The 25,166-nt window shown below is 35.9% G+C and overlaps 2 protein-coding genes across 5 annotated transcripts in view; one reads left to right on the plus strand and one right to left on the minus strand.

Moving 5' to 3' along the window:
• The window catches only part of LOC101747096 (anoctamin-8), a 59,618-nt gene extending 53,070 nt beyond the window's left edge, over positions 1-6,548 (minus strand). For all 4 annotated transcript variants that reach the window (XR_009976954.1, XM_038021172.2, XM_038021170.2 and 1 more), the window contains exons 1-2: positions 6,091-6,548; positions 5,420-5,548 (exon numbers count right to left, since the gene is read on the minus strand). Coding sequence is in view for 3 of the 4 variants with exons in the window: in XM_038021172.2 (XP_037877100.1) it covers positions 5,420-5,548; positions 6,091-6,211 (250 nt within the window). In the remaining variant the exon portion in view is untranslated. The remainder of the gene's footprint in view (positions 1-5,419; positions 5,549-6,090) is intronic.
• A 1,226-nt stretch (positions 6,549-7,774) lies between these two features.
• Positions 7,775-25,166, plus strand: part of LOC101739175 (uncharacterized) — a 34,404-nt gene continuing 17,012 nt past the window's right edge. Inside the window, exons 1-7 of the mRNA XM_038021217.2 lie at positions 7,775-8,047; positions 8,996-9,132; positions 10,047-10,187; positions 20,418-20,507; positions 21,472-21,577; positions 22,193-22,306; positions 23,705-23,884. Coding sequence (XP_037877145.1) covers positions 8,996-9,132; positions 10,047-10,187; positions 20,418-20,507; positions 21,472-21,577; positions 22,193-22,306; positions 23,705-23,884 — 768 coding nt within the window. The 5' untranslated portion in view covers positions 7,775-8,047. The remainder of the gene's footprint in view (positions 8,048-8,995; positions 9,133-10,046; positions 10,188-20,417; positions 20,508-21,471; positions 21,578-22,192; positions 22,307-23,704; positions 23,885-25,166) is intronic.

The raw sequence follows: 25,166 nt of genomic DNA on the forward strand, positions 1-25,166 counted from the left end.
TTGTTTGTTTGTTTATATTGAATAGGCTCCGAAACTATTGAACCGATTTGAAAAATTATTTCACTGTTTGAAAGCTACATTATTCCCGAGTGACAAAGGCTATAATTTTAAAGAAAAAAAAATTACGGATCCTTACTAAAACTCCAATAATGTAACCCAAGGGTTAAAAAAAAAATACCTAAAATATTCTTTACATCGCGTGCCCTGCAAAAACTTTTGATGATAGAATAAAATAATGTACTACGACTTTGTAGAACACATCATTATTTACAAAAAATGGTGTGACAGCATATATCTAACTATTATAGTTGTGCCGCAATAAGTGTTCTTTTATTTAAAAAAATAAAACAACGTCAAATATCGTTGAATTTTTGTTAAAGACCCGAGCGGAGCCGGAGCGGGCCGCTTGTTTTATAAAATCGGTACTAATAAGTCAACTATGTAACAAATCACTCATGAAGCTATTAGACTACTTACTTACTAGAAGATTGCACAAAGTGGGAATGAGTTGCTCGCTCCGGGCATTTCAATATTGTAATAATTGTTATGTTATAATACTCATTATAAAAATGAATATTTAACAAAAAACCTATATTAAAAAAATAATCTAATATTAAAAAAAAAAGACATGCCCGCTGAGTTTCTTGCCAATTCTTCTCAGGACGGAGGCTAGTTCTTGTGAATTGGCGGTAGTTCTTTTGACGTTCAACAAGTATGTACTTTCATTTATGTTGAATAAATTTTTTTTGATTTGATTTGATTGCTATGACGAAGTAGTATATTAATTGTAAAATAAAATTTTAATTTTGCCAATAACTATCAACCAGAAGTAATAGAATAATGTAGTTATAGCCCATTAACTCAAACTAGCTCTACCATATTTACAATACAAACTATTATAGCTTGCCCAAAATTCAACATAGATCTACTTTTCTGATATGTTTTACGTTATTATTTACCTGAGGTGAAAAAATTAGGATACGACATTTTTTATTAGCATTCGTGACGACGTTGCGCGTAAATAAATCATTATGAAACGAATGAAATTAGTTGAAAATATGAAATTAGGCAGCGGCTTGGCTCTGGCATTGCTGAAGTCCATGGGCAACGGTAACCACTCACCATCACGTGGGCCGTATGCTCGTCTGCCTACAAGGGCAATAAAAAAAAAAAAGGAATATAGTGCCCACGTCAGGGAAACCTATTAACACGAAACTATGCTAATCGATTAACACCAAACTAGGCAAGTTGGTTATTTAAGTGATGTCTAAAGTATAAAGAGCTTAATAGTCACCTTTAATTTTAATCAGACTCAAAGGTTCATAAAGGCATCATTTATTCGGAACGATTCTATTGTTATATCACTCGATAGGAAACGAAAGAAAATTTAATTAAACTCTGTACTGCTGTTGGCACAGACAATAACTTCAATGAAAACTAAGTTATTAGGAATGAACTTATGCAGTAACCGTTATCATTCGTGAATACTTTAACAACGTACGTACGTATACATTGAAAATTTTACTATTTTCCCGACAGACATTTTGTAAGCATTAGCCCAGAACATTCCGTTTATTATTTGTGGCAAAACTTTATTATTAGTTTCCGAGAATCAAAACAAACAGATTCTCAAGATCATTTCACATTCGCTAATCGTTTAGTTTTTAAATGCAATATAAACAATTATCATTCGGTATTTGTGTTTGACTATAATAATATAATAAGGAGGCCAAGGGGGCGTAGTCTCATGCGTAATTACTGGTGGTAGGACCTCTTGAGTCCGCGCGGGTAGGGACCACCACCCTGCCTATTTCTGCCGTGAAGCAGTAATGCGTTTCGGTTTGAAGGGTGGGGCAGCCGTTGTAACTATACTTGAGACCTTAGAACTTATATCTCAAGGTGGGTGGCGCATTTACGTCATCCATGGGCTCCAGTAACCACTTAACACCAGGTGGGCTGTAAGATCGTCCACCCATCTAAGCAATAAAAAAAATTGCGCTGTTGCGATCAAATTAAAACGATATTGGACTCCAGCATCAATGCAGCTACCCTCTCAACGCAGAGGACAGAAAAGGATAAAGGAACATAGTCCGAACAAGTGTAAAACCATCAGAACTGAGAAAACGATGCAAGGATGGGGAAGATAACATTATGTATAATATAATTCGGAGTCGTTACAAACAAACAGGCTATGGACAAAGCTCGTTCCACGGTCCCATTTTTATGCACATAATTATGTAGGAGAGTCGGTAGCATACTATTGAAAAAAAAACACGAAAGGAGACTGATATCTAAAAACAGTTCATTGTTTATGCATTCCGTTCAACGTATTCTGTTGAGTATTGACGGGATTCATCAATTTAAATCACAGGGTCGACAAATGAGGCGATTTAAAAAATATTTGTTTGGTGTTCGACGTGTCTAAAGGAGGAAAAGAAACGTACCGTGCAATAAATTCAGAAGCTATAATTTTCATAATCCAATTGTCTCAGTTATGTAATTATGGCGGTAACGTCTAATTACGTTTAATTTAATTATCCTTAGGGAAAAATAGTTATTTGTGGAACTTTTTTCTTAATTTTTTTTTAATGCTTAGATGGGTGGACGAGCTCACAGCCCACCCGGTGTTAAGTGGTTACTGGAGCCCATGGACATCTACAACGTAATTGCGCCACCCACCTTGTGATATAAGTTCTAAGGTCTCAGTATAGTTACAACGGCTACCCCACCCTTCAAGCCAAAACGCATTACTGCTTCACGGCAGAAATAGGCGGGGTGGTGGTACCTACCCGTGCGGACTCATAAGAGGTCCTACCACCAGTGAAAATGGTTAAATCAGCGAAGCGCTACTCTTGCTAGGGCAGAATGTTAGAAAGTTCTTTCAGGCTGAGCCCCGTTAGGTCGCCCACAAACAAAGGCGAAGCCAGAATAGCATTTAGAGGCTACTGGCGAATAGGTATGTAGGCGGAAAAAAATTGTTACATAAGTACCCATAATAGTTGTTGGAAACCCAACAAAATGGTATAAAACCTTTTTTATTGTTGTCGTTGTGGTTTTTGACATTACATTTGAATTTTGAATTTTGGAATGTCTTAGTTTTGTCATTCTCTTTTCATCCGTGCTATTGTACGCGATTTATAAAATTTTAAAAATATACAAATTTTATACGTACAATCCTCGCGAGTTTATTTATCAAGTTCCTTGCCCATCCTAATCATACAGTCCACTACAATGAGGAAAACCGTTAGCTCTATAACTTATTGTCACAGCATGATACAAAACATTGTTTTGGACCCCAGCCAGAAATGTCAATGAATTCACCCGAAAGGATATGGCAATGAATTTGTTTATGTACTATGAAGTTAATGGTGAATATGTGTAACATAAATCATCTCCCATGAAACAGCAAAGGAAATTGGCCATGTGCCACGATGTTTGTGATATGATAACATAATAAATTCTTTCACAGCCGGACGTCGAGAATTGTAGGATGTTTCCATTTGATGATTATGTCTGTCTGTTTATGTATGTGAAGACTGTCTGGCTGTGACTTATATAGTAGTTTTTAAGCAGTCCCACAGATATTCGATAAAAATTTGTTCAGCTGTTTAAATATATCAACTAATAGCTGACCCGGCAGACTTCGCAGTGCCTCAATCAATAAATAAAAGACCTAAACTTCTGTATAAAAAAAACTTAAAACAAACAATAGGAATCCGTCCGACGAGGGACACATCAAAGGGAAAAGAAAATTGATATCTTTATTTAATTCTAAGCATTTTCATATAATTTATCTACCTTTTAAACCTTCTCTGGACTTCCACAAATAATTCAACACCAAAATTAGCCAAATCGGTCCAGCCGTTCTCGAGTTTTAGCGAGACAAACGAGCAGCAATTCATTTTTATATATATAGAAGAAGATAGAAGATAGTTTGTCAATTGTCGTCATAATTTATAGTCTTTTTTATTAAAACAATGATCACTTAAATTCGGATGAATTGCCAATATACCTTGTTTATCTAAATTTGTTTACGTATCGGTAAACGAACAAAATAACTTAATTCATATTAGTATTAATTGAGACAACTACACAATGATTGTTCCTTCTTTCATGAGCATATTTTAAGTAAGTACAAAATCGCATCATTATCGAATATCTTAAAATTGAGCAAACCGAGACGCATAAATAACTCAAATTATATGCTGAGCCTAAACCCTATCTAAGTATCTAGACTTCCCGGACGCCAGACACGTCGCGTCCGCCATAATGTTCCCACAGCGCGATCAATACAGTGAAAGGTCGAGCGTCGGCAAAACTGTATTTCAATTCTAGAAGTTTCGATTTATCTATTTATTGCCATCATAGTATAAAACAAAGTCGCTTTCTCTGTCCCTATGTATGCTTAAATCTTTAAAACTACGCAACGGATTTTGATGCGGTTTTTTTTAATAAATAGAGTGATTGAAGAGGAAGGTTTATATGTATATAACATCCATTAAATAGTGGAGAAATCAATAATAAATTACAGTTTCCGAAGCGAAGCGAGGGCGGGTCGCTAGTAAGGGTATAGAGTAGTTTTCGCACACGACATTAAGTCGTAAATGCCATTTTTAGCTTGAGAGGTGCAGTTGAAAGTCTCGATTAGGTAGAAGAGACTTCGAATTTAATCTATAGACTTGCTGAAGAATTATTCTTATTACACATATTACTTTATTGAATCAATAATTAAAATCACTTTATACAATAAAAAAAGCTGTAACAGAGCATTGCATTTGTAGTGTGCTGTGTTTTTAGGATGAAATTAAAGATTTATTTTTTTGGGCATTGCATTGCTATCTCACACTATAAACCCAAGCGCCCCAAGCGTATAAAGTGCTTTCTGGTGGAAATAAAGCAGGGCTATAAATCTAAGATCCTGGGAGCTCAGTACAGAATTATATTTTTTATTGGTGATAAGTGGCAAGATAGGGTTTGTAGATTATGTTATGAGTCTAATGGGTAAAAACCATTATGCTTATATCTGTTTACAGAACTGAGTTCCAGATTGAAGGGTTGTAGAAGGCATTGTCCATTATAATTTTAGTCACCGTTCAATATCATATCTCACTCAATATGGCTCAATATGGTGGCTATGGTGCCATTATATCTATAGACTGGTAACCACTTAACGCTAGGTAGATTTTCTTGAGAAAAAAATAATTACAATAGTATAGTAAATATATTAGTGACAATACTGCTACTACCGACAATACCAGGGAAAAATAGCAAAGCAGTAGCCAAACAGGCTTGGTCCTTATTTTATTGTCATTTCATGTCATGTCAATTAGTCTCATTACGATTGTATTTTTAATTTTCAAAGTTTGTCAAAGAAGTAATTATAATTATTATAACAGTATAAGATTTAAAAGATGCATACCTTTGGGAAATATCAGCACTACATCGGTTTGCTGAGTGGGAGTTGAGTGTAGAAGTAATCTCCTCGGATGCATCAGGTGAGCCCCAAGCTGACCGGCCATGGGTAAACGTCTGCGGAGCTCTCGTCCAGCTAGCAACAAACCAATAAATATTTAGACTGGTTATTAATTATTCTAAAAATTAGTTCATAATGATAACAATTATTCCACATCATCTTTATTGTATACCTGAATAATGAACTTTAAAGTATAATCAAATACAATATGCATAATGGATGAATCTATTTAAATTATATTTTATTACGATATTAAAAGTTTTTTCACACGGAAATTCACTTTTCGAGCATCATAGTATGATATAATTTCCATTTCAATAAACAAAACTGTACTATTTTAATTTAAAACAACATTAAAGTTTTGTAAAGGATTGAATTTAACACTAAAAAGGTATTCAATCAATGTACGTCTTAGAACGAGTGATTCGTTATTTGTCGGAGCATCCTCGTTACTCCAGTCCCGAGCACAAATCAATACCATTTCAATTACCCACTTCCCACCCCACACTCAGTATATTTATAGAATAGGATGCGCAACACAATATACAAAGGGATACCTGAGGAAGAAAAGGCGTAGTGTTAATAGGTTTTAGTTCAAATAGCAATAATATATTTACCACTGTCGAGTTTATCTTTCGCAAATTCAGCGAAAGATTTATGTTCTTGAGGTGTAGAATTCGTGCTGCTCTCATGTTCTTCTTTATCGGTGTTTCCGGTGCCTCCGTCCTCCCCATCCATGGCGAAACTCGCGCACGCTCCGTGCGATAATGACGCAAACCCGTGCTCAAAAGCCTTTAGGCGCCTTCGAATTCTTACATCATCGCAAAAAATAAAACATTCGAGTTTAATTTGGTAACAACATTAAATTATAAAAGAAATTCTTATTTGAAAACTAAATTTTAACACGACGGCTTGAATCTGGATTTTAAATACAAAAGTAATAAATAATAACAGCACGGGACGTACTGCGACGTCTTCGCGCAAGTTCAAATTAATTCAAAATCGATTTTTGTCCGCCATTGCGGAATAATTGCCAGTATTAAATTTTTCTACTAAAATGTCAAGATTAATTTGAAAAAATAAGACTTTACTGATCAGTCTGACCACTGTGGTGTTGTCAGGGCAGCCTGCAAAGGCACTACTACTCACAAAATTCACACCCACAGTGCGAACAGATATGCACCATGCAAGCCTTGAGCACATTGTAAATGTACTACAAAAAGGGACTTCCTATTGAACGCAAATGAGCTTTCAGTCAAGTTTATAGTTTTTATAGATACAGCTGTTTTAAGATATTCCATCCCAGGACATAATACACTTGCAATGGATTAGTTAATAAAGACCTGATTTCCGCAAAAATGTGCTAACCAATAGTTAGGGTTATTTTATCTTGAAAATTATGTTTAAAGTGAAACTTATTCTTAGTAATTTCTGTGTCGAAATATCAAGCACTTTTTTATAAAAAAAACACACAGAGGAAAAAATAACACAACTTACCGCTTCACATTAGGTAGGCCATTACCTAGTCACCCTTATGCAAAACAATAAATGGCTTGACTTGATAACATTTGCCCCTAAAAATAAAATTCAAAACAAATAATGTTTGGAGTTTCAGTCTATCCTTTAAACTTGTCAGGAGGAAATCGCCGGACTCCCACCCTCCACTGGGGATGGAGGGTGGGGCATGTCGGAGTCGAACCGACTAAAACCTCCTGTCGCTCAACAACCAACGTCCAACCCTCGCATGAGACAGAACTCATGAAAAGGCAAGGGGGGAGGAGAGTGAAGCGTTTAGTGCGGAGCACATCTCTCCCATCACCCTCCCCCTCGGGACGCCGGGCCAGCGATCGTCGGCGCCACGACCACCAGCCCTCTCGGTCGGCAGGCTGTCCGAAGCCCGCCTAGATGGCGCCGGTTTGAATTGGTTATCCTACGAAATACCCCGCTGGGTCAGAACCAGCGTGGGTCGAGGATAGCCGGCCTTCCATCACCCGGATGCTTAAACACAGTTGGCAACGAACATTCAAAATTAATGTTAAAATATGAAATGTACATTATTTTCGTAAATTTGGCTTCTAAATTTAAGAAATAACTTCAAAAATTTGGTGGACCGATACATTAGTCACACCTATGTATAGTCTTCACTTTACTGAGAGGCCTACATCTTGAAAATAAAATCTTTCGTTATTCAAATTAGATATGTGGTAATTTGAAGAAAACTAAATTTATCAATACAACGAAAAGTTATTTCTATTTTAGATATTTTGTGCCAATTGAACATATGTTCCAACATGGATATCAGCTTGGCTACTGTCAAGATTGTTTCTAAAGTCGTTGTCAAGTGTCAGCTACGTCAAGAATAGTCAAGAAGTCAATCGAGTGAAAGAATTGAAATATTTTTAATTCAGACAAACGGTCGTTTGTTATTTTGTACGATAATAAAATGGACATGTAAATAATTTGAATGCTTGACACTTTCTCTTAATTGTAATTAAAGTGATTGTAACCAAACTTGGAACGAAACGAAAAATAAAAACTAGGAAATCAAAGAGAAAAAATACAAGTTTTTAGAAGGTATGTAAATCATTGATTTGTTGACCTTTCTTTGTACCTTGTAATAATGGATTTTTTTTTAAATATGTCGTATTAAATTGCTTATATTCCAACTATGTTTAATTACACATCTATTCTAAACAAAAATACTACATAACAGCTTCTGGGGAAGTTTAAAACTTCATTTACGTGTTAAATTTCGTCAACCCACTTTCCTTAGGAACAGCTGCTATGTCGTCATATAAATATCGAACAGCTGATTGATTGTGTTTTTGATGAATTCCTTTCAAGAATCATTTTATTAGAATTATTAAATCGAAAATAAGTGTTGGAGTTAAAATTGAGTATAAAAATATTTTAAATATAATTATATCTTGGTTCAATAATTTTAATATCAACCTACATTTATCAGGCTTTTAAACTATTCTGAAAGGCCCTTTAAAGTGAATGTATTAAAATTAATGAAAACAGTCACAATTTTAATTGCCAAATTTTTATCACAAACTTAAATTACCCTACAATTATGAATAATCAGAATTGAATCCAAGAACCTTTTTTTTTTTTGAGAAAAAAGGAGTCTACATGATTATGACTTATCTAATTAGTATTTTATGTTAGTGTGACAATTTTTTTATTAAAATTTCAGTTTTACAATAGGGACTTTGGGTTTCTTTTTGGGGCCAATTTTTGCATACACAATTTGTCAGGATTTCCATTAAAATTAAATTATAGGTGGTTAATTTTACACTGATAAATCATCTTGGTAGCCAAAGTCAACATATTTATTACAAAGCATTTTCTCATCTTCCTTTATTTTTTTTTACCCATAAAAATAATATGAAAGGTGGCTTATCCTAAGAAATGGGAAGTTCTGAATTAATATTTATTTAAAATAATCAAGCCTAATAACCCGAACATATTGGGCTTTTTGTTAATCAAGAATAATTGTAGTTATTTCATTACCAACAGATGTCTCAAACATGGGACATTTTGCCACTACTTCCACTGAGGTGTGTGCTGGATTACCTGAGCATGGAGGATGCCTTGGCAGCAATGTCCACATGTAGGCATTGGAGGGATGCTGTTTTATTATATGAAGGATATAAGTAAGTAATTCATTATCAATAAACACTATAGCAATCATGATCAAGTGACCTGTGACGAAGTCTTCATTTCAAGGCAATAAATACAAGGCCAGAGTTCCTCTTAAAAGCCTCATTAAAAGTCTGGTATTAAGAGTCTCAAATTCAGTTCAGATCTATTGACTTTGATAACCAGTTAAAATCGGTGGGCTATGTGCTCATTTAAATAAAAATAAAAACTCTTTTTCAGTTTTCATTATATTCCATAGTTTAAAGCGGTGTAGTAGATTGACAAACTATCTATCTATCTATCTATCAGCCCATGGACGTCCACTGCTGGACATAGGCCTCCCCCAAGCCTCGCCACAAAGACCGGTCCTGCGCTGCCTGCATCCAGCGGATCCCCGCGAACCTTAATAGGTCGTCGGCCCACCTTGTGGGAGGCCTACCCACGCTACGTCTCCCAGTACGCAAACTATGTTTTCATATAAATATTACCTATAGCTACATAATATATACCCAACCACAGCTAATTATAACCTGATCAATGTCTGGAAATGGTGACGCTCATGCTATACAAAGGATATCTGTTTTGCTGCCCGGTTTCCAGAAAGACCGAATACAATTTCCAGCTACTAATTCATCATCATCATCATTATCCTGCCCTTCTCCCAGTTACCTGGGGTCGGCGCAACATGTTTTCTCCTTCCATACTCTTCTATCATATACCATTTCTTCGCTCACTCCCCTCTTACCCATATCGTCTTTCACGCAAGCAGCTACTAAATATAATTTGTTTAATGTTATATCACTAGTGTATTATAATATCACTGAATGGGAATAAGAAACATAAAAATTACATGATGAGTATATTATAAGATGGATGCCTGTGTTTTCTTTGGCTTTGTCATGATTTAATTTTCTCATTTATTTCACAGGGAAACTGTAAAGCTAAACACAGGGAATTTAGAAAAGAATTTGTTTTTAACGCGCATGTTCAGAAGGAACGCTAGGAAACTACATATAGTCATCGAGAATGAAGTGGATTTAGACAAATTCGTCAGCTTCGTGTTACCACAGTGAGTAAAACCACTTTACACGACAGTTAGCAACGAAATCGCAAATCGATTAAACGGGTTACTTATTACGATTAAGAAAATCGATTTAATTTAAAATATTTTTTATCTCTAGTCTTGACAGCGCTTTTTTGCTTAGATTACTGATGGTAGGACTTTTACTGATGGTAGTTGAGGTAAGTGGTTTCCGAAGCTCATAGATATCAACCACGTAAACGTCGGCACCCTGGAACTAAAATGCGATACTACTTCACGGTAGAAATATGCAGGGTGGTGATATTTACACGCCCTAACATCTGTAATTACGCAAATTATATTTTTTGTGCAAATGACGCAAATTATATGATTTTTATAACATTATGTTTTTTTTTATTGCTTTGGTGGGTAGGCGACCTCTTTTTTTTTTTTTTTTTTTTTTTTTAATTATTGCTTAGATGTGTGGACGAGCTCACAGCCCACCTGGTGTTAAGTGGTTACTGGAGCCCATAGACATCTACAACGTAAATGCGCCACACACCTTGAGATATAGTTCTAAGGTCTCAGTATAGTCACAACGGCTGCCCCACCCTTCAAACCGAAACGCCCACCTGGTGTTAAGCGGTTACTAAAGCCCATAGACATGTATAACGTAAATGCGCCACCCACCTTGAGAAGTTCTAAGGCCTCGAGTATAGTTACATGGCCTTCCTACATTGTGGAAGTTTGTGAACTTTTGTTAAGCACGTATATAATTGGTAAAATTGGTATATTGGCTTGCGGGATTCGAACACCGTCGAAGTCGCATCGATCCATAGAAAACCAGGCGTCTTGTCCTTTAAAAGTGACAACGACTTCTTGCGCCGAAAGTTTTTTAAGATTTGTTATGGAATGTAGTGACATTATTGGGCGAGTGAAGCGGTGTCGGGATCTAGTTTCTTATCCCGTCCGCCAATAAGTAAAGATCGTGAACCCGACTGTCACCAAATTCCGCGTCTTTCCCTCATTTATGCCAACGGTAAAAAAACCTTCCTATAGATTTCAAAACAATTTACCTAGTTCCGCCGATCTAACTTTCATGCCGTAATTAGTTAATTAATCTTTATTTATTTATTTTTTATTGCCTTTGTAGGCAGACGAGCATACGGCCCACCTGATGGTAAGTGGTCACCGTCGCTCATGGACGTCAGCAATGCCAGGGGCAGAGCCAAGCCGCTGCCTACCATTCTTGATTCTAATCTTGATTTAAATGTATATATGAGTCGACTATTATCAAAGCCGGCAATGTGACTTTTGGATAATTATTGGTAAATCAGAAAAACGAATTATTGACTTTGTATTCCATTAGCAGTCACAAAACTCTTCTGAACGACATCTTAGATAAATAACAGGTTAAGTATTAACCTTTATTTAATGCAGGTTTTGAACCGTACTCTTTGAAAGAGACGATTATATTCAAATCAATCTGTATTGAAATATCAATAATTTTTTTTTGTCCAAATGCACAGATTGCCACCTTTGATAATAGACGACTCTTATGTATATGTATATATAAATTAGTTCTTGTATACGTAACCCCTTGCAGTCCTCGACAGACACTTGCACGGTTTTGTCTATCAGTTTTGCTCCGCGACAATTCTTTAGCCCCCTGAATTGTATCCAATTGAATCACAAGAGATCTACCGAGGGAGGGTTTTCTTGTTAAGATTGGGAACGTCCTGCTCAATCAAACATGATTTACGAGTTTTATAACCGTGGGACTTGCAACCGCATATCGCGTCTTAACAAGTCTCAACAACCTGCAATTTATCAATCAAAGATTGCAAACGAAGTTCTCTTCGATGAGTGTGATTTTGGTCGTAGAAGAATGTATGGTAATGTGGTGTTTCGAATAGTTTCGATTTCATTGTTTTGTTTAGTTGTAGCGTTAAAATACAATGATTACGAAGCTTAAGGATATCGTAACGATGTGCTTCAGTTACAATTTATTATACTAGTAGTCCCCCGGTAGTCGAAATTCGACTATAATTAATTGTAATTACAACTTTGTACACTGTTATGATTCTATTTTCAAAGACTATTATACTAATTCTATAATCATAGACTTCGCCAAAAATACACTTTAGACAAATATTAATAAAGAAATAATATTTAATCTATTCTCAATTTGACCACAGACTTTAAGCAATAAAAAAAGTTTGACATTAAACAAATAGTGTGCATGCGTGTGTGTGTCAAATACATGGTAGCGTGTGTAATGTTTTTTTTATTTATTTAATGTATTTTTTATGCATAATTTAAAAAACTTATCATTCTGCACTCTTTCTCTATATTATCTATAAATGTGGGAAATTTCATACTCTTCCGTCTGCGCAATTTTCGTAAAAAGGGTTACAAAGTTTTTGCTTCACATATTATTAATATAAATACCCGATGAGTTCTAATAACTAGGTCCGATGACGCTTTTCTTGATATTTCAAAGTTGCGTGTGCGGTAATGAAAATTTGTTTCTGTTCTACACGCTTAAGTATTTGGTATAGAATTTTACATTATATGGTGGACCTGCCGCAGTTAAAAAATATATTGTTCTTAAACAAAATCATCACATTTATTTCTTTACTACTGACCCGCCCTCGCTTCGCTTCAGAAACTGTAATTTATTATTGATTTCTCCACTATTTAATGGATATTATTATACATATAAATTTTCCTCTTCAATCACTATCTATTAAAAAAAATCGCATCATAATCCGTTGCGTAGTTTTAAAGATTTAAGCACACATAGGGATATAGGGACAGAGAAAGCGATTTTGTTTTATACTATGTAGTGAATAGGCGGCTTTAAAAAAAAAGTCTATTAGTCTAGCTTAGGATCCGATCTATGACCAACTGTTAAGCTAGTTAGTGGAACTAGTAAACTAACGGGGTCATGCTAGAATTTGAGACAGTATGAAGTCTCAAAGTCCCATCTGCACCTCTAATGTAATGAACATACCTACCTACCTATCAACCAAAAAAATTCTAATATCTTGATTCATCTGTTTACCTGCTACTGTTTGTCATAGCGTCAGTCAGTGACAGCCTTGTTTGTAGTTTAGATATATTACCTATGATCCGTTGGATTCTCGTAATATCGACGTAACAAAATTCCACCGATAAATATGATTTTGGAATAACTTCTATAAAACTCTTCCTTTCAAAAAAGCTGGGGCGAAAGAGCTTACTACCTGCTTAGTGTGAATTACCAAGTTGTTCTTTAAAAAGTCAAACCACCCATTTTTTCCACATCATATTACGGACAAATACATACATAAGTATTTTTATTTTTTCATAGCCTCATTAGTTGGTATACCAACCAAACCGGGCTAGTAGGTGAGCTCACGGGGCTCAAACCTGACGATGTTGCTAACACGAACCCTAGCTAGAGCCGTGCTTCGCAGAATCTACCACCGGATCGGAAACGCGACCCACTGAGAAGATCCGACTAGAAACTCAGTGAGCTGTGTCTGTGGGTTGATTTACTCGCCGAGCCCTTCGTCGCAAGCGAGGGTTCGACGAGAACGATGACCGGTGCTTGGGGTACCTAAAAGCACCGTTAGTGGATCGGGTGGATCGTGACGTGTTTTGGGCGACGTCGACTGTTTACCATTTGGTCCGCAGGATCGGCAATATAGTTAGTTAGATGCACCGACACCGAAAAGTCTTACTAAGAGTAAAACAGCAACTTAGCCATTTAACCTTCAATTTAGTTTCTCTCAATAGATCCCTCAATGGTTTTTATAAAAATTTGAGAATCACTGGCCTATCAAATGTTATATAACAAAATAATGTTAATGGAAATTCAAATGTCAAAACGTAAGTATGGCGAGGTCGCGGACGACGCGACGGTACCGGGTAGTGTCGACTATCGGCATGTCTAGAAAGTTCGACGTTTCACTACATTGTTTCAGACAGTCTTCGATTGTACGTTTCTCATTTATTCATAAATGAATGTCAGTATTTGTCGGATGATATTAATTTTATTGTATTATAGTTTTCATTTAAAGTATACAATAAATCGGAACTTTTTTATATCGGTTTTATTTGTTTTTTTACTGGTGGTAGGACCTCTTGCGAGTCCGCGCGGGTGGGTACCACCACCCTACCTATTTCTGCCGTGAAGCAGTAATGCGTTTCGGTTTGAAGGGTGGGGCAGCCGTTGTAACTATACTTGAGACCTTAGAAATTATATCTCAAGGTGGGTGGCGCATTTGCGTGATGTCTATGGGCTCCAGTAACCACATAACACCAGGTGGGCTGTGAGCTCGTCCAACCATCTAAGCAATAAAAAAAAAACAAAAAAAAAACTTTTTTTAAATCGGTTTTACTTGTTTTTTTTATCTCATTGTCTGGTTTGAAGCTTGTGGATTTTCCCAAGTGCTACGATTTCTCGACAAATTTTTTTTTTTGCTGTTTTGTTTGTTTATTACTGGTATCATAGTTTAAAGAGGAAAGCGGAAAATATAATGGAAATTAAATCCCCACAGCATTATAGGTAATGTTATAGAATACAGATCTTTAAGTACCCGGTAGCGTCATACGCACACAAAGAAACTTAAAAAAATATATATTACAGTATTAATCTCATTAAATGCGCAAGTGCCCCGATTTCAAGAAACAATTCTACCTCCATCTACGATTAACAATATGAATTAACATTAACAAGAAACTGTAATGTCAGCGACTCTGTTAAGTTTCAAATGATTACGAAGAACATTATCGGATAGGGAGCTATACCTGTGATGGGTTCTCGGAATATCGACATCCGTTTTTATTTTGTACTAGCGATTCGCCCTCGCTTCGCTTCGGAAACATTAAATTTTATTATTGATAGGCGAAGCCCGCCATGTTGCGCACGGTACGACAATAACTGCGGGTGACGCCGCGGGGCGAAGCTATTCTAAAAAAAGTAGCCTAAGTTACTTCTTATATCATCAGCTACCTATTAGTGAAAGTCTCATCAAAATCGGTCCAGCCGTTCCAGAGATTAGCCGGAACAAACAGACAGACAGGCAGGCAGACAAAAATTGTAAAAAATGTAATTTTGGTGTATGCACCGTATATATATTCATATGCATGTGGTAAAAAGCGGTTATTTCAATATCACAAACAGACACTCTAATTTTATTTATATGTATAGATGAACTGTGCTGTCGTACGTTTTTGAACCGATAATTAATCTCATGCGGATCACGTTACATTAACGTTCTGTAACCAAAGCATTCAGAGAAGAGGATGTTTATGTAAACATATTGATTTCTTTTTATTTGTGATGCCAGGTTGTATATAAATATTATTTTCTTTCTCGTGAAATGTTTTTCCTGGATCTCATTCGTAAATATTATAAGCCCTTTTTTTTTCTTGTCAAAATAACATCTTATCTTTTTAATAACAATCCCAACGTTGTCTTAGGATTATTATAGTTTTTCTGCCCAAAGAATAAATTGAATATAACTATTTGAAATTACTCTAGCATTTTTTTAAATTTTTATTGCTTAGATGGGTGGACGAGCTCACAGCCCACCTGGTGTTAAGTGGTTACTGGAGCCCATAAACATTTACGACGTAAATGCGCCACCCATGAGATATAAGTTCTAAAGTATCAAGTATCGTTACACCGGCTGCCCCACTCTTCAAACCGAAACGCATTACTGCTTCACGGCAGAAATAGGCGGGGTGGTGGTACCTACCTGCGCGGACTCACAAGATATCCTACCACCAGTCGTATTATGATGGTATTATGTACATAAAGTATTAAAGGTATTATATAGATAAAAGATTTAAAGTCGTCGTGGCTTAAAGTATAAGGCGCCCGGTGCATTCGTATCGAACAATACACCGGTGTTCGAATCCTGCAGGCGGGTACCAATTTTTCTAATGAAATACGCACTTAACAAATATTCAAGATTGATTTTCACAGTGAAGGAATAACATCGAGTATTAAAAAGCAAACCTGCAAAATTATAATTTGCGTACTGGTGATAGGACCTCTTGTGAGTCCGCGCGGGTAGGTACCACCACCCTGCCTATTTCTGCCGTTAAGCAGTAATGCGTTTCGCTTTGAAGGGCGGGGCAGCCGTTGTAACTATACTTGAGACCTTAGAACTTATATCTCAAGGTGGGTGGCGCATTTACGTTGTAGATGTCTATGGGTTCCAGTAACCGCGTAACACCAAGTGGGCTGTGGCTCGTCGACCCACCTAAGCAATAAAAAAAAATCATATCAATGCTTAAAATCTAACGAACTAATAAAATAAAAAATAAAAAAATAATAAATTAATATTTACTAACAATCACGCCACATTAACTGGGCCCGTACTAAGTTCGTAAAGAACTTGTGTTACAGGTGCCAGATAACGTAAATAAATATAAGATTTTTATTATACACATACATATATTTAATATACATCCATAACCCTGGAAAAGACATTTATATTTATCATACAAATATCTTCCCTTGGCGGGATTCGAACCCGCGACCCCCTTGTGTAGTGACCATGTCACTTACCACTACACCAGACGGCTGTTAAAATGTTAAATGTAGTAATGTCGCTTCTGTGGATTTATCGCGATTGTATTACGTGTCGTAATCATGTTATATACGAACAATGTAATACATTAAATGATTGTGTGTACAGTTAGTTTGTTTGTTCATTCGTACTTGATGATATTGTAAACGAACATTGCGACAAACAGTAATGATTATGTTCATTTGTGGAATTGTTTTTAAGTAACACATCGTGACATGGATGTAGGTTATCTATATATTAATACGTGAAGCAAAAACTTTGTATCCATTTTTACGAAAATTTCGGAACGGAGGAGTATGAAATTTTCCACACTTATAGAGAACTAGCGACCCGCCCTCGCTTCGCTTCGGAAACATTAAAACACACATGAAACCAACAAAAAAAAAAAAGTAGCCTATGTTCTTCAGGGACAATGTCGGCTTCTAATGGAAAAAGAATTTTTCAAATCGGTCCAGTAGTTTCGGAGCCTATTCGAAACAAACAAACAAACAAATCTTTCCTCTTTATAATATTAGTATAGATATAGATATAGAGAAGAAGTGCACAATGCTAATTTTTTTTTTAAAATAATGCATAAAACGTACATTAAATCAATAAAGAAAACGTTACACACACCACATACCATGTATTTGACGCACTCACGCATGTATACTATTTATTGTCAAACTTTTGTTCTTGACGTCTGTGGTCAAATTGAGAATAGATTAAAAATTGTTTTTGATTATTAATATTATTTTATAGTGTAGCCTTGGCGAAATTTGTGACTATAGTATGTGTACAAACTTACAATTCCAATTAATTATAGTCGAATTTCGACTACTGTGGGACCTCTAGTAATTTTAAATAGACATGCTCTAACAAAACCGACTTCAAATAGAAAAAAAAAGATATTCCAAAACAAATTTATACACACTAAAAACATTAATCATCGAAATCGGTTGACGTGATATTGAGTTATGCAAATTTAAGACTTATATAGTTTTCTCATAGATGCCATTATCAGAACTGGACTAAATTGAAATGGGACCACACGGGAAGCGTCAGCTTTCTAATAAAAAAAAGAATCATCAAAATCGATTCACCCAGTCAAAAGTTATGAGGTAACAAACAAAAAAAACCAACATACAGTCGAATTGAGAACCTCCTCCTTTTTTGAAATCGGTTAAAAAGAGATTACTAAACTTAAAAACCGCATCAATTTCTTAATAATTTCCACCAACTAGATATTTTGAAATTAATATATTTTGTATCTACTTATTTCAGTATAAAATATTTTTTATTATTCCATTTTACAAAAGTAGAACAGTTTGAAACGTGCGTTCATATACAGTTCATTTCCTGAAATATTCTTACTTCATCTTATCAACTCTGGAATTAATTTTTCCCTTAGGATAGGACTATATTTCGGTAACTATAACATGTCTAACTTCCATCGAGTTATGTTAACTTATTCCACATTGTAAATCTTTGAAGGTAATGGAGGTGATTATTGTAGGACTAGATGATGATGAGGTTTTTTTTTTGATAACGCCATCTTGTGTCTTTAAAGCGGTTAGTTGCCCTCAATTAAGAAAAATAGTATTATTATTCGCCAATAGGTGTCGGGAAGAGATGATTATTGAAAACACGAATAAAACAACATTTTCTGAAAATAAATCGTAGCTAGATCGATTTATCGCCCCCGAAATCCCCTGTATACGAAATTTTATGAAAATCGTTGGAGCCGTTTCCGAGATTCAGATTATGTATATAATATATATACAAGAATTGCTCGTTTAAAGGTATAAAGATATATTTTGTATCTACTTGTTTCAGTATAAAATATTTTTTATTATTCCATTTTACAAAAGTAGAACAGTTTGAAACGTGCGTTCATATACAGTTCTTTTCCTGAAATATTCTTACGCCATCTTATCAATTCTGGTATTTATTTTTCCCTTAGGATAGGACTGTATTTCGATAACTATGACATGTCTAACTTCCATCGAGATTTGTTTACTTATTCCACATTGTAAATCTTTGAAAGTAATGGAGGTAATTAGTGTAGAATATTAGAGTACACAATAGACTATTATCTTACTTACGATCAGCGTGCTAGTGAAATTTCTATTAATAAAACCAACAAAACATCAAACATAATAAAATGAACAAATAAAGCTCATGCCTCATGTATCTCTTTAGGTCTCGTTAAAATTCTATATCTGTATTCGTATTGCGCAAGTTTGTTATTATGCACATAATAATATATTATAATGTCGTTGTGTGAATATTTTACTGCACGTGCCTTTTCTATATTTACGTAATACTTTACGGAATTTTTAATCGATTTAACGTTTTATCTATATCGAATCGGACTCTTTCGTTTCGTTACAAAATTATCTGTGACGATTGTGAACGAATTTTTGTTTGTTCGACAAATTAGATTATTTATGGCTTAAAGGTCTAGATACCAGGCCATAAATAAAAATAAAAATAAAAGTTTATTTGTACGTCACGTTATGTCAGCATTGACGTAATTGTTCGGTTAGCTTATTATTATGGCTAGTGGTCCCGGTGTAGTCGAATTTCGACTATAATTAAATGAAATTTTAAGTTTGTATACTATTATGATTCTTTCGTCAAATACTATTTGTACTTATTTAATCACAGACTGGTGGTACGACCTCTTTACTGGTGGTAGGACCTCTTGTGAGTCCGCACGGGTAGGTACCACCGCCCCGCCTATTTCTGCCGTGAAGCAGTAATGCGTTTCGGTTTGAAGGGTGGGCCAGCCGTTGTAACTATACTGAGACCTTAGAACTTATATCTCAAGGTGGGTGGCGCATTTACGTCGTAGATGTCTATGAGTTCCAGTAACCACTTAACACCAGGTGGGCTGTGAGCTTGTCCACACATTTAGGCAATAAAAAAAATAAAAAAAAGATTTCACCAAGACTACACTTTAGACAAATATTAATAAAGACACACAATATTCAATCTATTCTCAATTTGACCAGAGACTTTAAACAATAAGAAAAGTTTGACAATAAACAAGTAGTAGGCATGCGTGTGTGTCAAATATGTACATGGTAGTCTGTGCAAAGTTTTCTTTATTGATTTAATGATTTTTATATGCATAATTTAAAAAAATACTATCCTTCTGTACTCCTTCTCTATATTCTCTATAAGTGTGGGAAATTTCATACTCCTCCGTCTGCGCAATTTTCGTAAAATGGGGTACACAGTTTTTGCTTCACGTATTAATATATAGATGTACTTGAATATAAGTTCTAGTAATTTGTTGGGATTTATGTATGTATGTGTATGTACTCATGCACTCGTTTGTGTATCGGGTCGCGTGGAGTGTCTCAGGAGAGACCTATGTCCAACAGCTAACTAAAATAGGCGGTTGACACCGGTTTAAAAAGCCCCATACGCAACTGTCCTCTGATGGGGCAGTCATACCCGAGTTCTAACGCTCGAAACATGAGGCGACCGTGTCCAGGTTTCTATGGGCATGAGTCATATTAAAAAACGATGCTTTGTGAGGCTTATCATGTCCCATACGCACTGCAAAGAAGTCCGATCTTGCCTCGAAAAGACCTCAAACGCACTGGCTGAAAGTCTTACAAAAATGCTCCCGTAATCAACGTATTAATAATGGTCCTAGTTAAGATATATTTTCAAATTGTAACGTTTTTCGTTTCAGATATTTCGATTCTGTGAAATTAACGGAACTAACGTTCGTCGGGCCCAGTTACGTGCGTGTCAACAAAATGCCCATTGTAAAATTGAAAAGGTATGATTGCGATGTTTTTTTTTTATAATCTTAATAGTAACGTTAATATGGTCTGACAGGAAGGTCTTGGATTCATTTGAATTCCTGATGACCATTAGCATCGGTGACCACTAATCGTTTCTATGCCAGTCGTATAAATATTTTTTTTTATAAGTTCACACTTATATTGGTCACCCTATATAAATTGTGCCCAGGATTGGCGCTTACTAGAACTTTTGAGCTATAACGAATTAGCATTACTGATTCTTTTGAATGTGTGTGTCGTCCTGAATATTTCAAATTCATATTGACATTGTGTCTTTGACTTTGAGCCTCAAAAAAGATGGTGATATTTACTTTCTGATAGTTGAGCTTGCAGTCCCAGAATGAGAGGTTTGAGGTAGTGAATCGTAGGAAATACAATACAATAATTAAACACCGATAATTCAAGGTATTCTTAAGTATTGAATGCAAAAGAGGTACCGTACTTTAAATGTTAAAAAAAAATTTATATAGACGTCGCCATAAAAACGAACGATGTTCATACGTAGCAGAAGTAAAACCCTCAGACAGTATTCTGTCTCGCTCTCTCGCAAGCTAAATCGTACAGAAACGTACGTTTGTCTCTGTTCGGTGTCGCTTTTTAATACGCTTTTATTAGCTTCAGACGTATGTATATTTGTAACGGAATCTTTGAAGAACATGATTTTGACCCCCTTCAAAACGTCGGATCAATTCGAAATTTGGTATACTTGTTAAGGACCGATGACAAATTAAAATTAAAAAAAATTGAAAATATTGAAATTCAACTAAAAAATGAAAAATAAATAATAGTTTAAAAAAACTAACAAAACACACATTTATAGAAAATCCAACTAAAAAATAGAAAAACAATTTTAATAAATTTGAATTAAAAATAGTGTATGATTTTTTTTTCTTTTATCGAGTTGCTGAGCTTTGGCCACTACATTTTTTTTTTTTTCAGGATAATAACCGAGAGTCTTATATTGAAACACGCGCATAGTTTACAGAGCTTATCGATATTAGGTTGTGAAATGGGCTTCGCCAAAAATGATAACGAGAGGTATCATGTGAGTAATAAATACTTTAAACATACTAGGGTATTTTCTACTAAACACAAAAAAAATATTTTTATTGCATAGATGGGTGGATGAGCTCACAGCCCTACTGGTGTTAAGTGGTAACCGGGACCCATAGACATTTACGACGTAAATGCCGCCACCCATTTTGAGATATGAGTTCTAAGGTCTCGCTTTTAACAGTACAACGGCTACTCCGCCTTTCAAACCGTAACGCATTACTGCTTCACGGCAGAAATTGGCAGGGTAGTGGTAACTACCCGTGCGGGCCCACAAGAGTTGCTACCACCAGTAAAGAAAAGAAATAATGTATTTTTATTAAGAGTAGGTTAAGAGTAGTGTAATTGTTTAATGTATATTGTGAGTAAAATTATTTCCTTACATTATAAGTTAGACTAGTTTTCGTTATATTTTTGTCGTATAGTTGTAAGGACCATTGTGTACAAATTCAGCACATTTGTCTTGATTAGTCGTGCGCACATGTCTTATGTTGCAAGCCAGTTTTTTTTACTTGTTGTTATATTTTATGTATCTTTTTAGCTTGTGATGTGTATTCTGTGCCTAATAAACGAATAAATAAAACTAAAATAAATAAATTTCTTATAGAATAAACAAGTGGAGTATTTTTCGAGGTCTCTATCATTCAACACCGTCCCGTGTCCCGAGGACTCGGTCCTGTCCAGTAGGAACGTCAATCTGATGATGTTCTCATCGTTGCAGGTAAGAAATGAGTTTTGTTGCTTTTTTTTGGAGTTTATGGCCTGTTATCTAGACCTTTAGGCCAAGTCTTAAGTATTTTTATTCGGTTTATTATGATTTCCCCACTGTATTTTTGATGAATTTATATAGAGGCACGTAATGGGATCTATTTTTTAACATATCACTCAGGCGGCGGGAGGGATTATGCACTGTCACTTGATTTTGCACTATGTTACTAATTTCACTGACAAAATCAATCTGTCAAACGAAAAGCACTCACATATAAATATGAAATGTTCGATATCACCAACAGAATTATTGCAGAAGGTGCAGTAGCTACTCTCGAGTTTTGTTGTTCGGTAAATACGGTGTTGCCATATTAATTTCTTTAGAAAACTACTATTTTTTCACATTCATGAAATTGCGAATTTATGTGCTCGCATAATGTTCTCGGGGACCGATCAAAATCCGCAGTCTGGTACCAATTTTTAATTTAATGTTAAATTTTATCAGCTGATAGAATTCAATTTTATATTTCGTACAAAGCATAAAACTCATTTTCTTAATTTTTTAGTTAAGCCACTATAGTTCTACAGGTGCGGTATAATTTCGTCTTGTTATTTTCAATAGACAAATTTCTGACATAATGTTTATCTATTTTTTTGTTCCATCCATAGCAGCCCGTTCTTACAACCGAAATGTTGATCTATAAACTAAATTCCAACGATTAAGTTTTCAGTTTTCTCAGTCGGTCATTTTGTTCACTTTTAAATTTATTTTAAAATCGTTCATCCTCTTCTGACGCTGACGTTAGAGAGAGACAGATGCGCATGTACAATGCGTGCTGGAATTTCTCTGGACTAGGGCACGTAACCTCCGTCTGACCTATGACGCTATAGCTCCACCCATTTGTGTCAAACGTGAAATCTACCTATATAATATTAATACCTCAAGGAAAAACTTTGTATTCCTTTTTACGAAAATTGCGCGGACGGAGGAGTATGAAATTTTCCACATTAATCGAGAATATGGAGAATAAGTGCACAATGCTAATTTTTTTTTTAAATAATGCATTAAAGATACATTAAATCACAAAGAAAACATTACACACACTACCATGTATTAGACACAACACATATATGTATATAAACATACTCTTTGTTTATTGTCAATTGTCAAAATTTTGTTAGTGTTTAAAGTCTGTGGTCAAATTGAGAACAGATGAATATTGTTTGTTTTTATAATTATTTATGTATAGTGTAGTTTTGGCGAAATCTGTGATTATATTAAATAAGTATAATAGTATTTGACAATAGAATCATAATAATGTTTAATCATAAAATTTCAATTGATTAAAGTCGAATTTCGACTACTGCGGGACCACTAGTAATCAACTGATTATGAAAATACATCTTCCAGCATATCATATTAGATTACGAGCAGGTGAACAATCCGTCGTTGGAGACGCTCTCGAACCTGTCCAACTTCAATATGCTATCGCTGAACGTGATGTACAAGAGGAACATGAGGCTGAAGCGTCTGGACTGGCACCGAATCAACAGGGTCTTCGATAATAGATTGAATGTTGCCGTCAATATTGTGAGTACTTTGTGTTATCTACGTGTTTGCGTTTTATGGTAGGCAGCGGCTTGGCTCTGCTCCTGGCATTGCTGAAGTCCATGGGCGACGTTAACCACTTGCCATCAGGTGGGCCGCATGCTCATCTGCCTACAAGGGCAATAAAAAAAAAGTTCTCTAGCCACTATTCCAGTAGATCATTACGGATCCTCCCGATCCATTAACGGTGTTTTTAGGTGCCTCAAGCACCGGTCACAGTCCCGTACTCGTCGCTTGCAAAGGGCTCGACGAGTAAATCAACCCATAGACACAGCCCACTAAGTATCTCGTCTGATCTTCTCAGTGAGTCGCGTTTTCGATCCGGTGGTGGATTCTGCGAAGCACTGCTCTTGCTAGGGCTAGTGTTAGCAACACTCCCGATTTGAGCCCCGCGAGCTCACCTACACGTCAAGGAGAAGCTGAAATAGCCTCTCAAGGCTACCAACATAGGTAGAAAAAAAAGTAGTTACACTAGGTGCGACCGGGAAAACATTTTTTTTATTGGAGTTTACTCCTTAAGAATCGATTTACATATATAGGCCCGGGGTATGAAAATTATGGGGACCAAAATCGTACTAGCATGTCACACGAAATGCGTTATGCGCCTGATTGGCTCCTGATTGCGTGATGCGTGCGCGCGCCAATCAGGAGCCAACGCGCGGCCGCGTTATCGCAGGTGACGCCGGGCTGCTGCGCCGGCAGTCCGCCACAAAGCCTCGTACTGATCGCGCGTTTCTCTCATTATTGTATTTTCATATATTTGTTAGTCGTTTGTTTTGTGTCTCGTTAATTTGTTAATAATCTGTAGTGTATCGTGTTGTCGTAATATAGAACTATTTCTCGTATTGTTGGAGTTTACTCCTTAAGAATCGATTTACATATATAGGCCCGGGGTATGAAAATTATGGGGACCAAAATCGTACTAGAGAGTATAGCATGTCACACGAAATGCGTTATGCGCCTGATTGGCTGATGGTGATGCGTGCGCGCGCCAATCAGGAGCCAACGCGCGGCCGCGTTATCGCAGGTGACGCCGGGCTGCTGCGCCGGCAGTCCGCCACAAAGCCTCGTACTGATCGCGCGTTTCTCTCATTATTGTATTTTCATATATTTGTTAGTCGTTTGTTTTGTGTCTCGTTAATTTGTTAATAATCTGTAGTGTATCGTGTTGTCGTAATATAGAACTATTTCTCGTATTGTTTCGTTTAATTTACCGACATCGTTTTGCTTGTGGCCGGACGCCGTTCGGGTTCGATTCCTGAAC

Source organism: Bombyx mori, chromosome 28 (genome assembly GCF_030269925.1).
Source record: "Bombyx mori chromosome 28, ASM3026992v2".
NCBI lineage: Eukaryota > Metazoa > Arthropoda > Insecta > Lepidoptera > Bombycidae > Bombyx > Bombyx mori.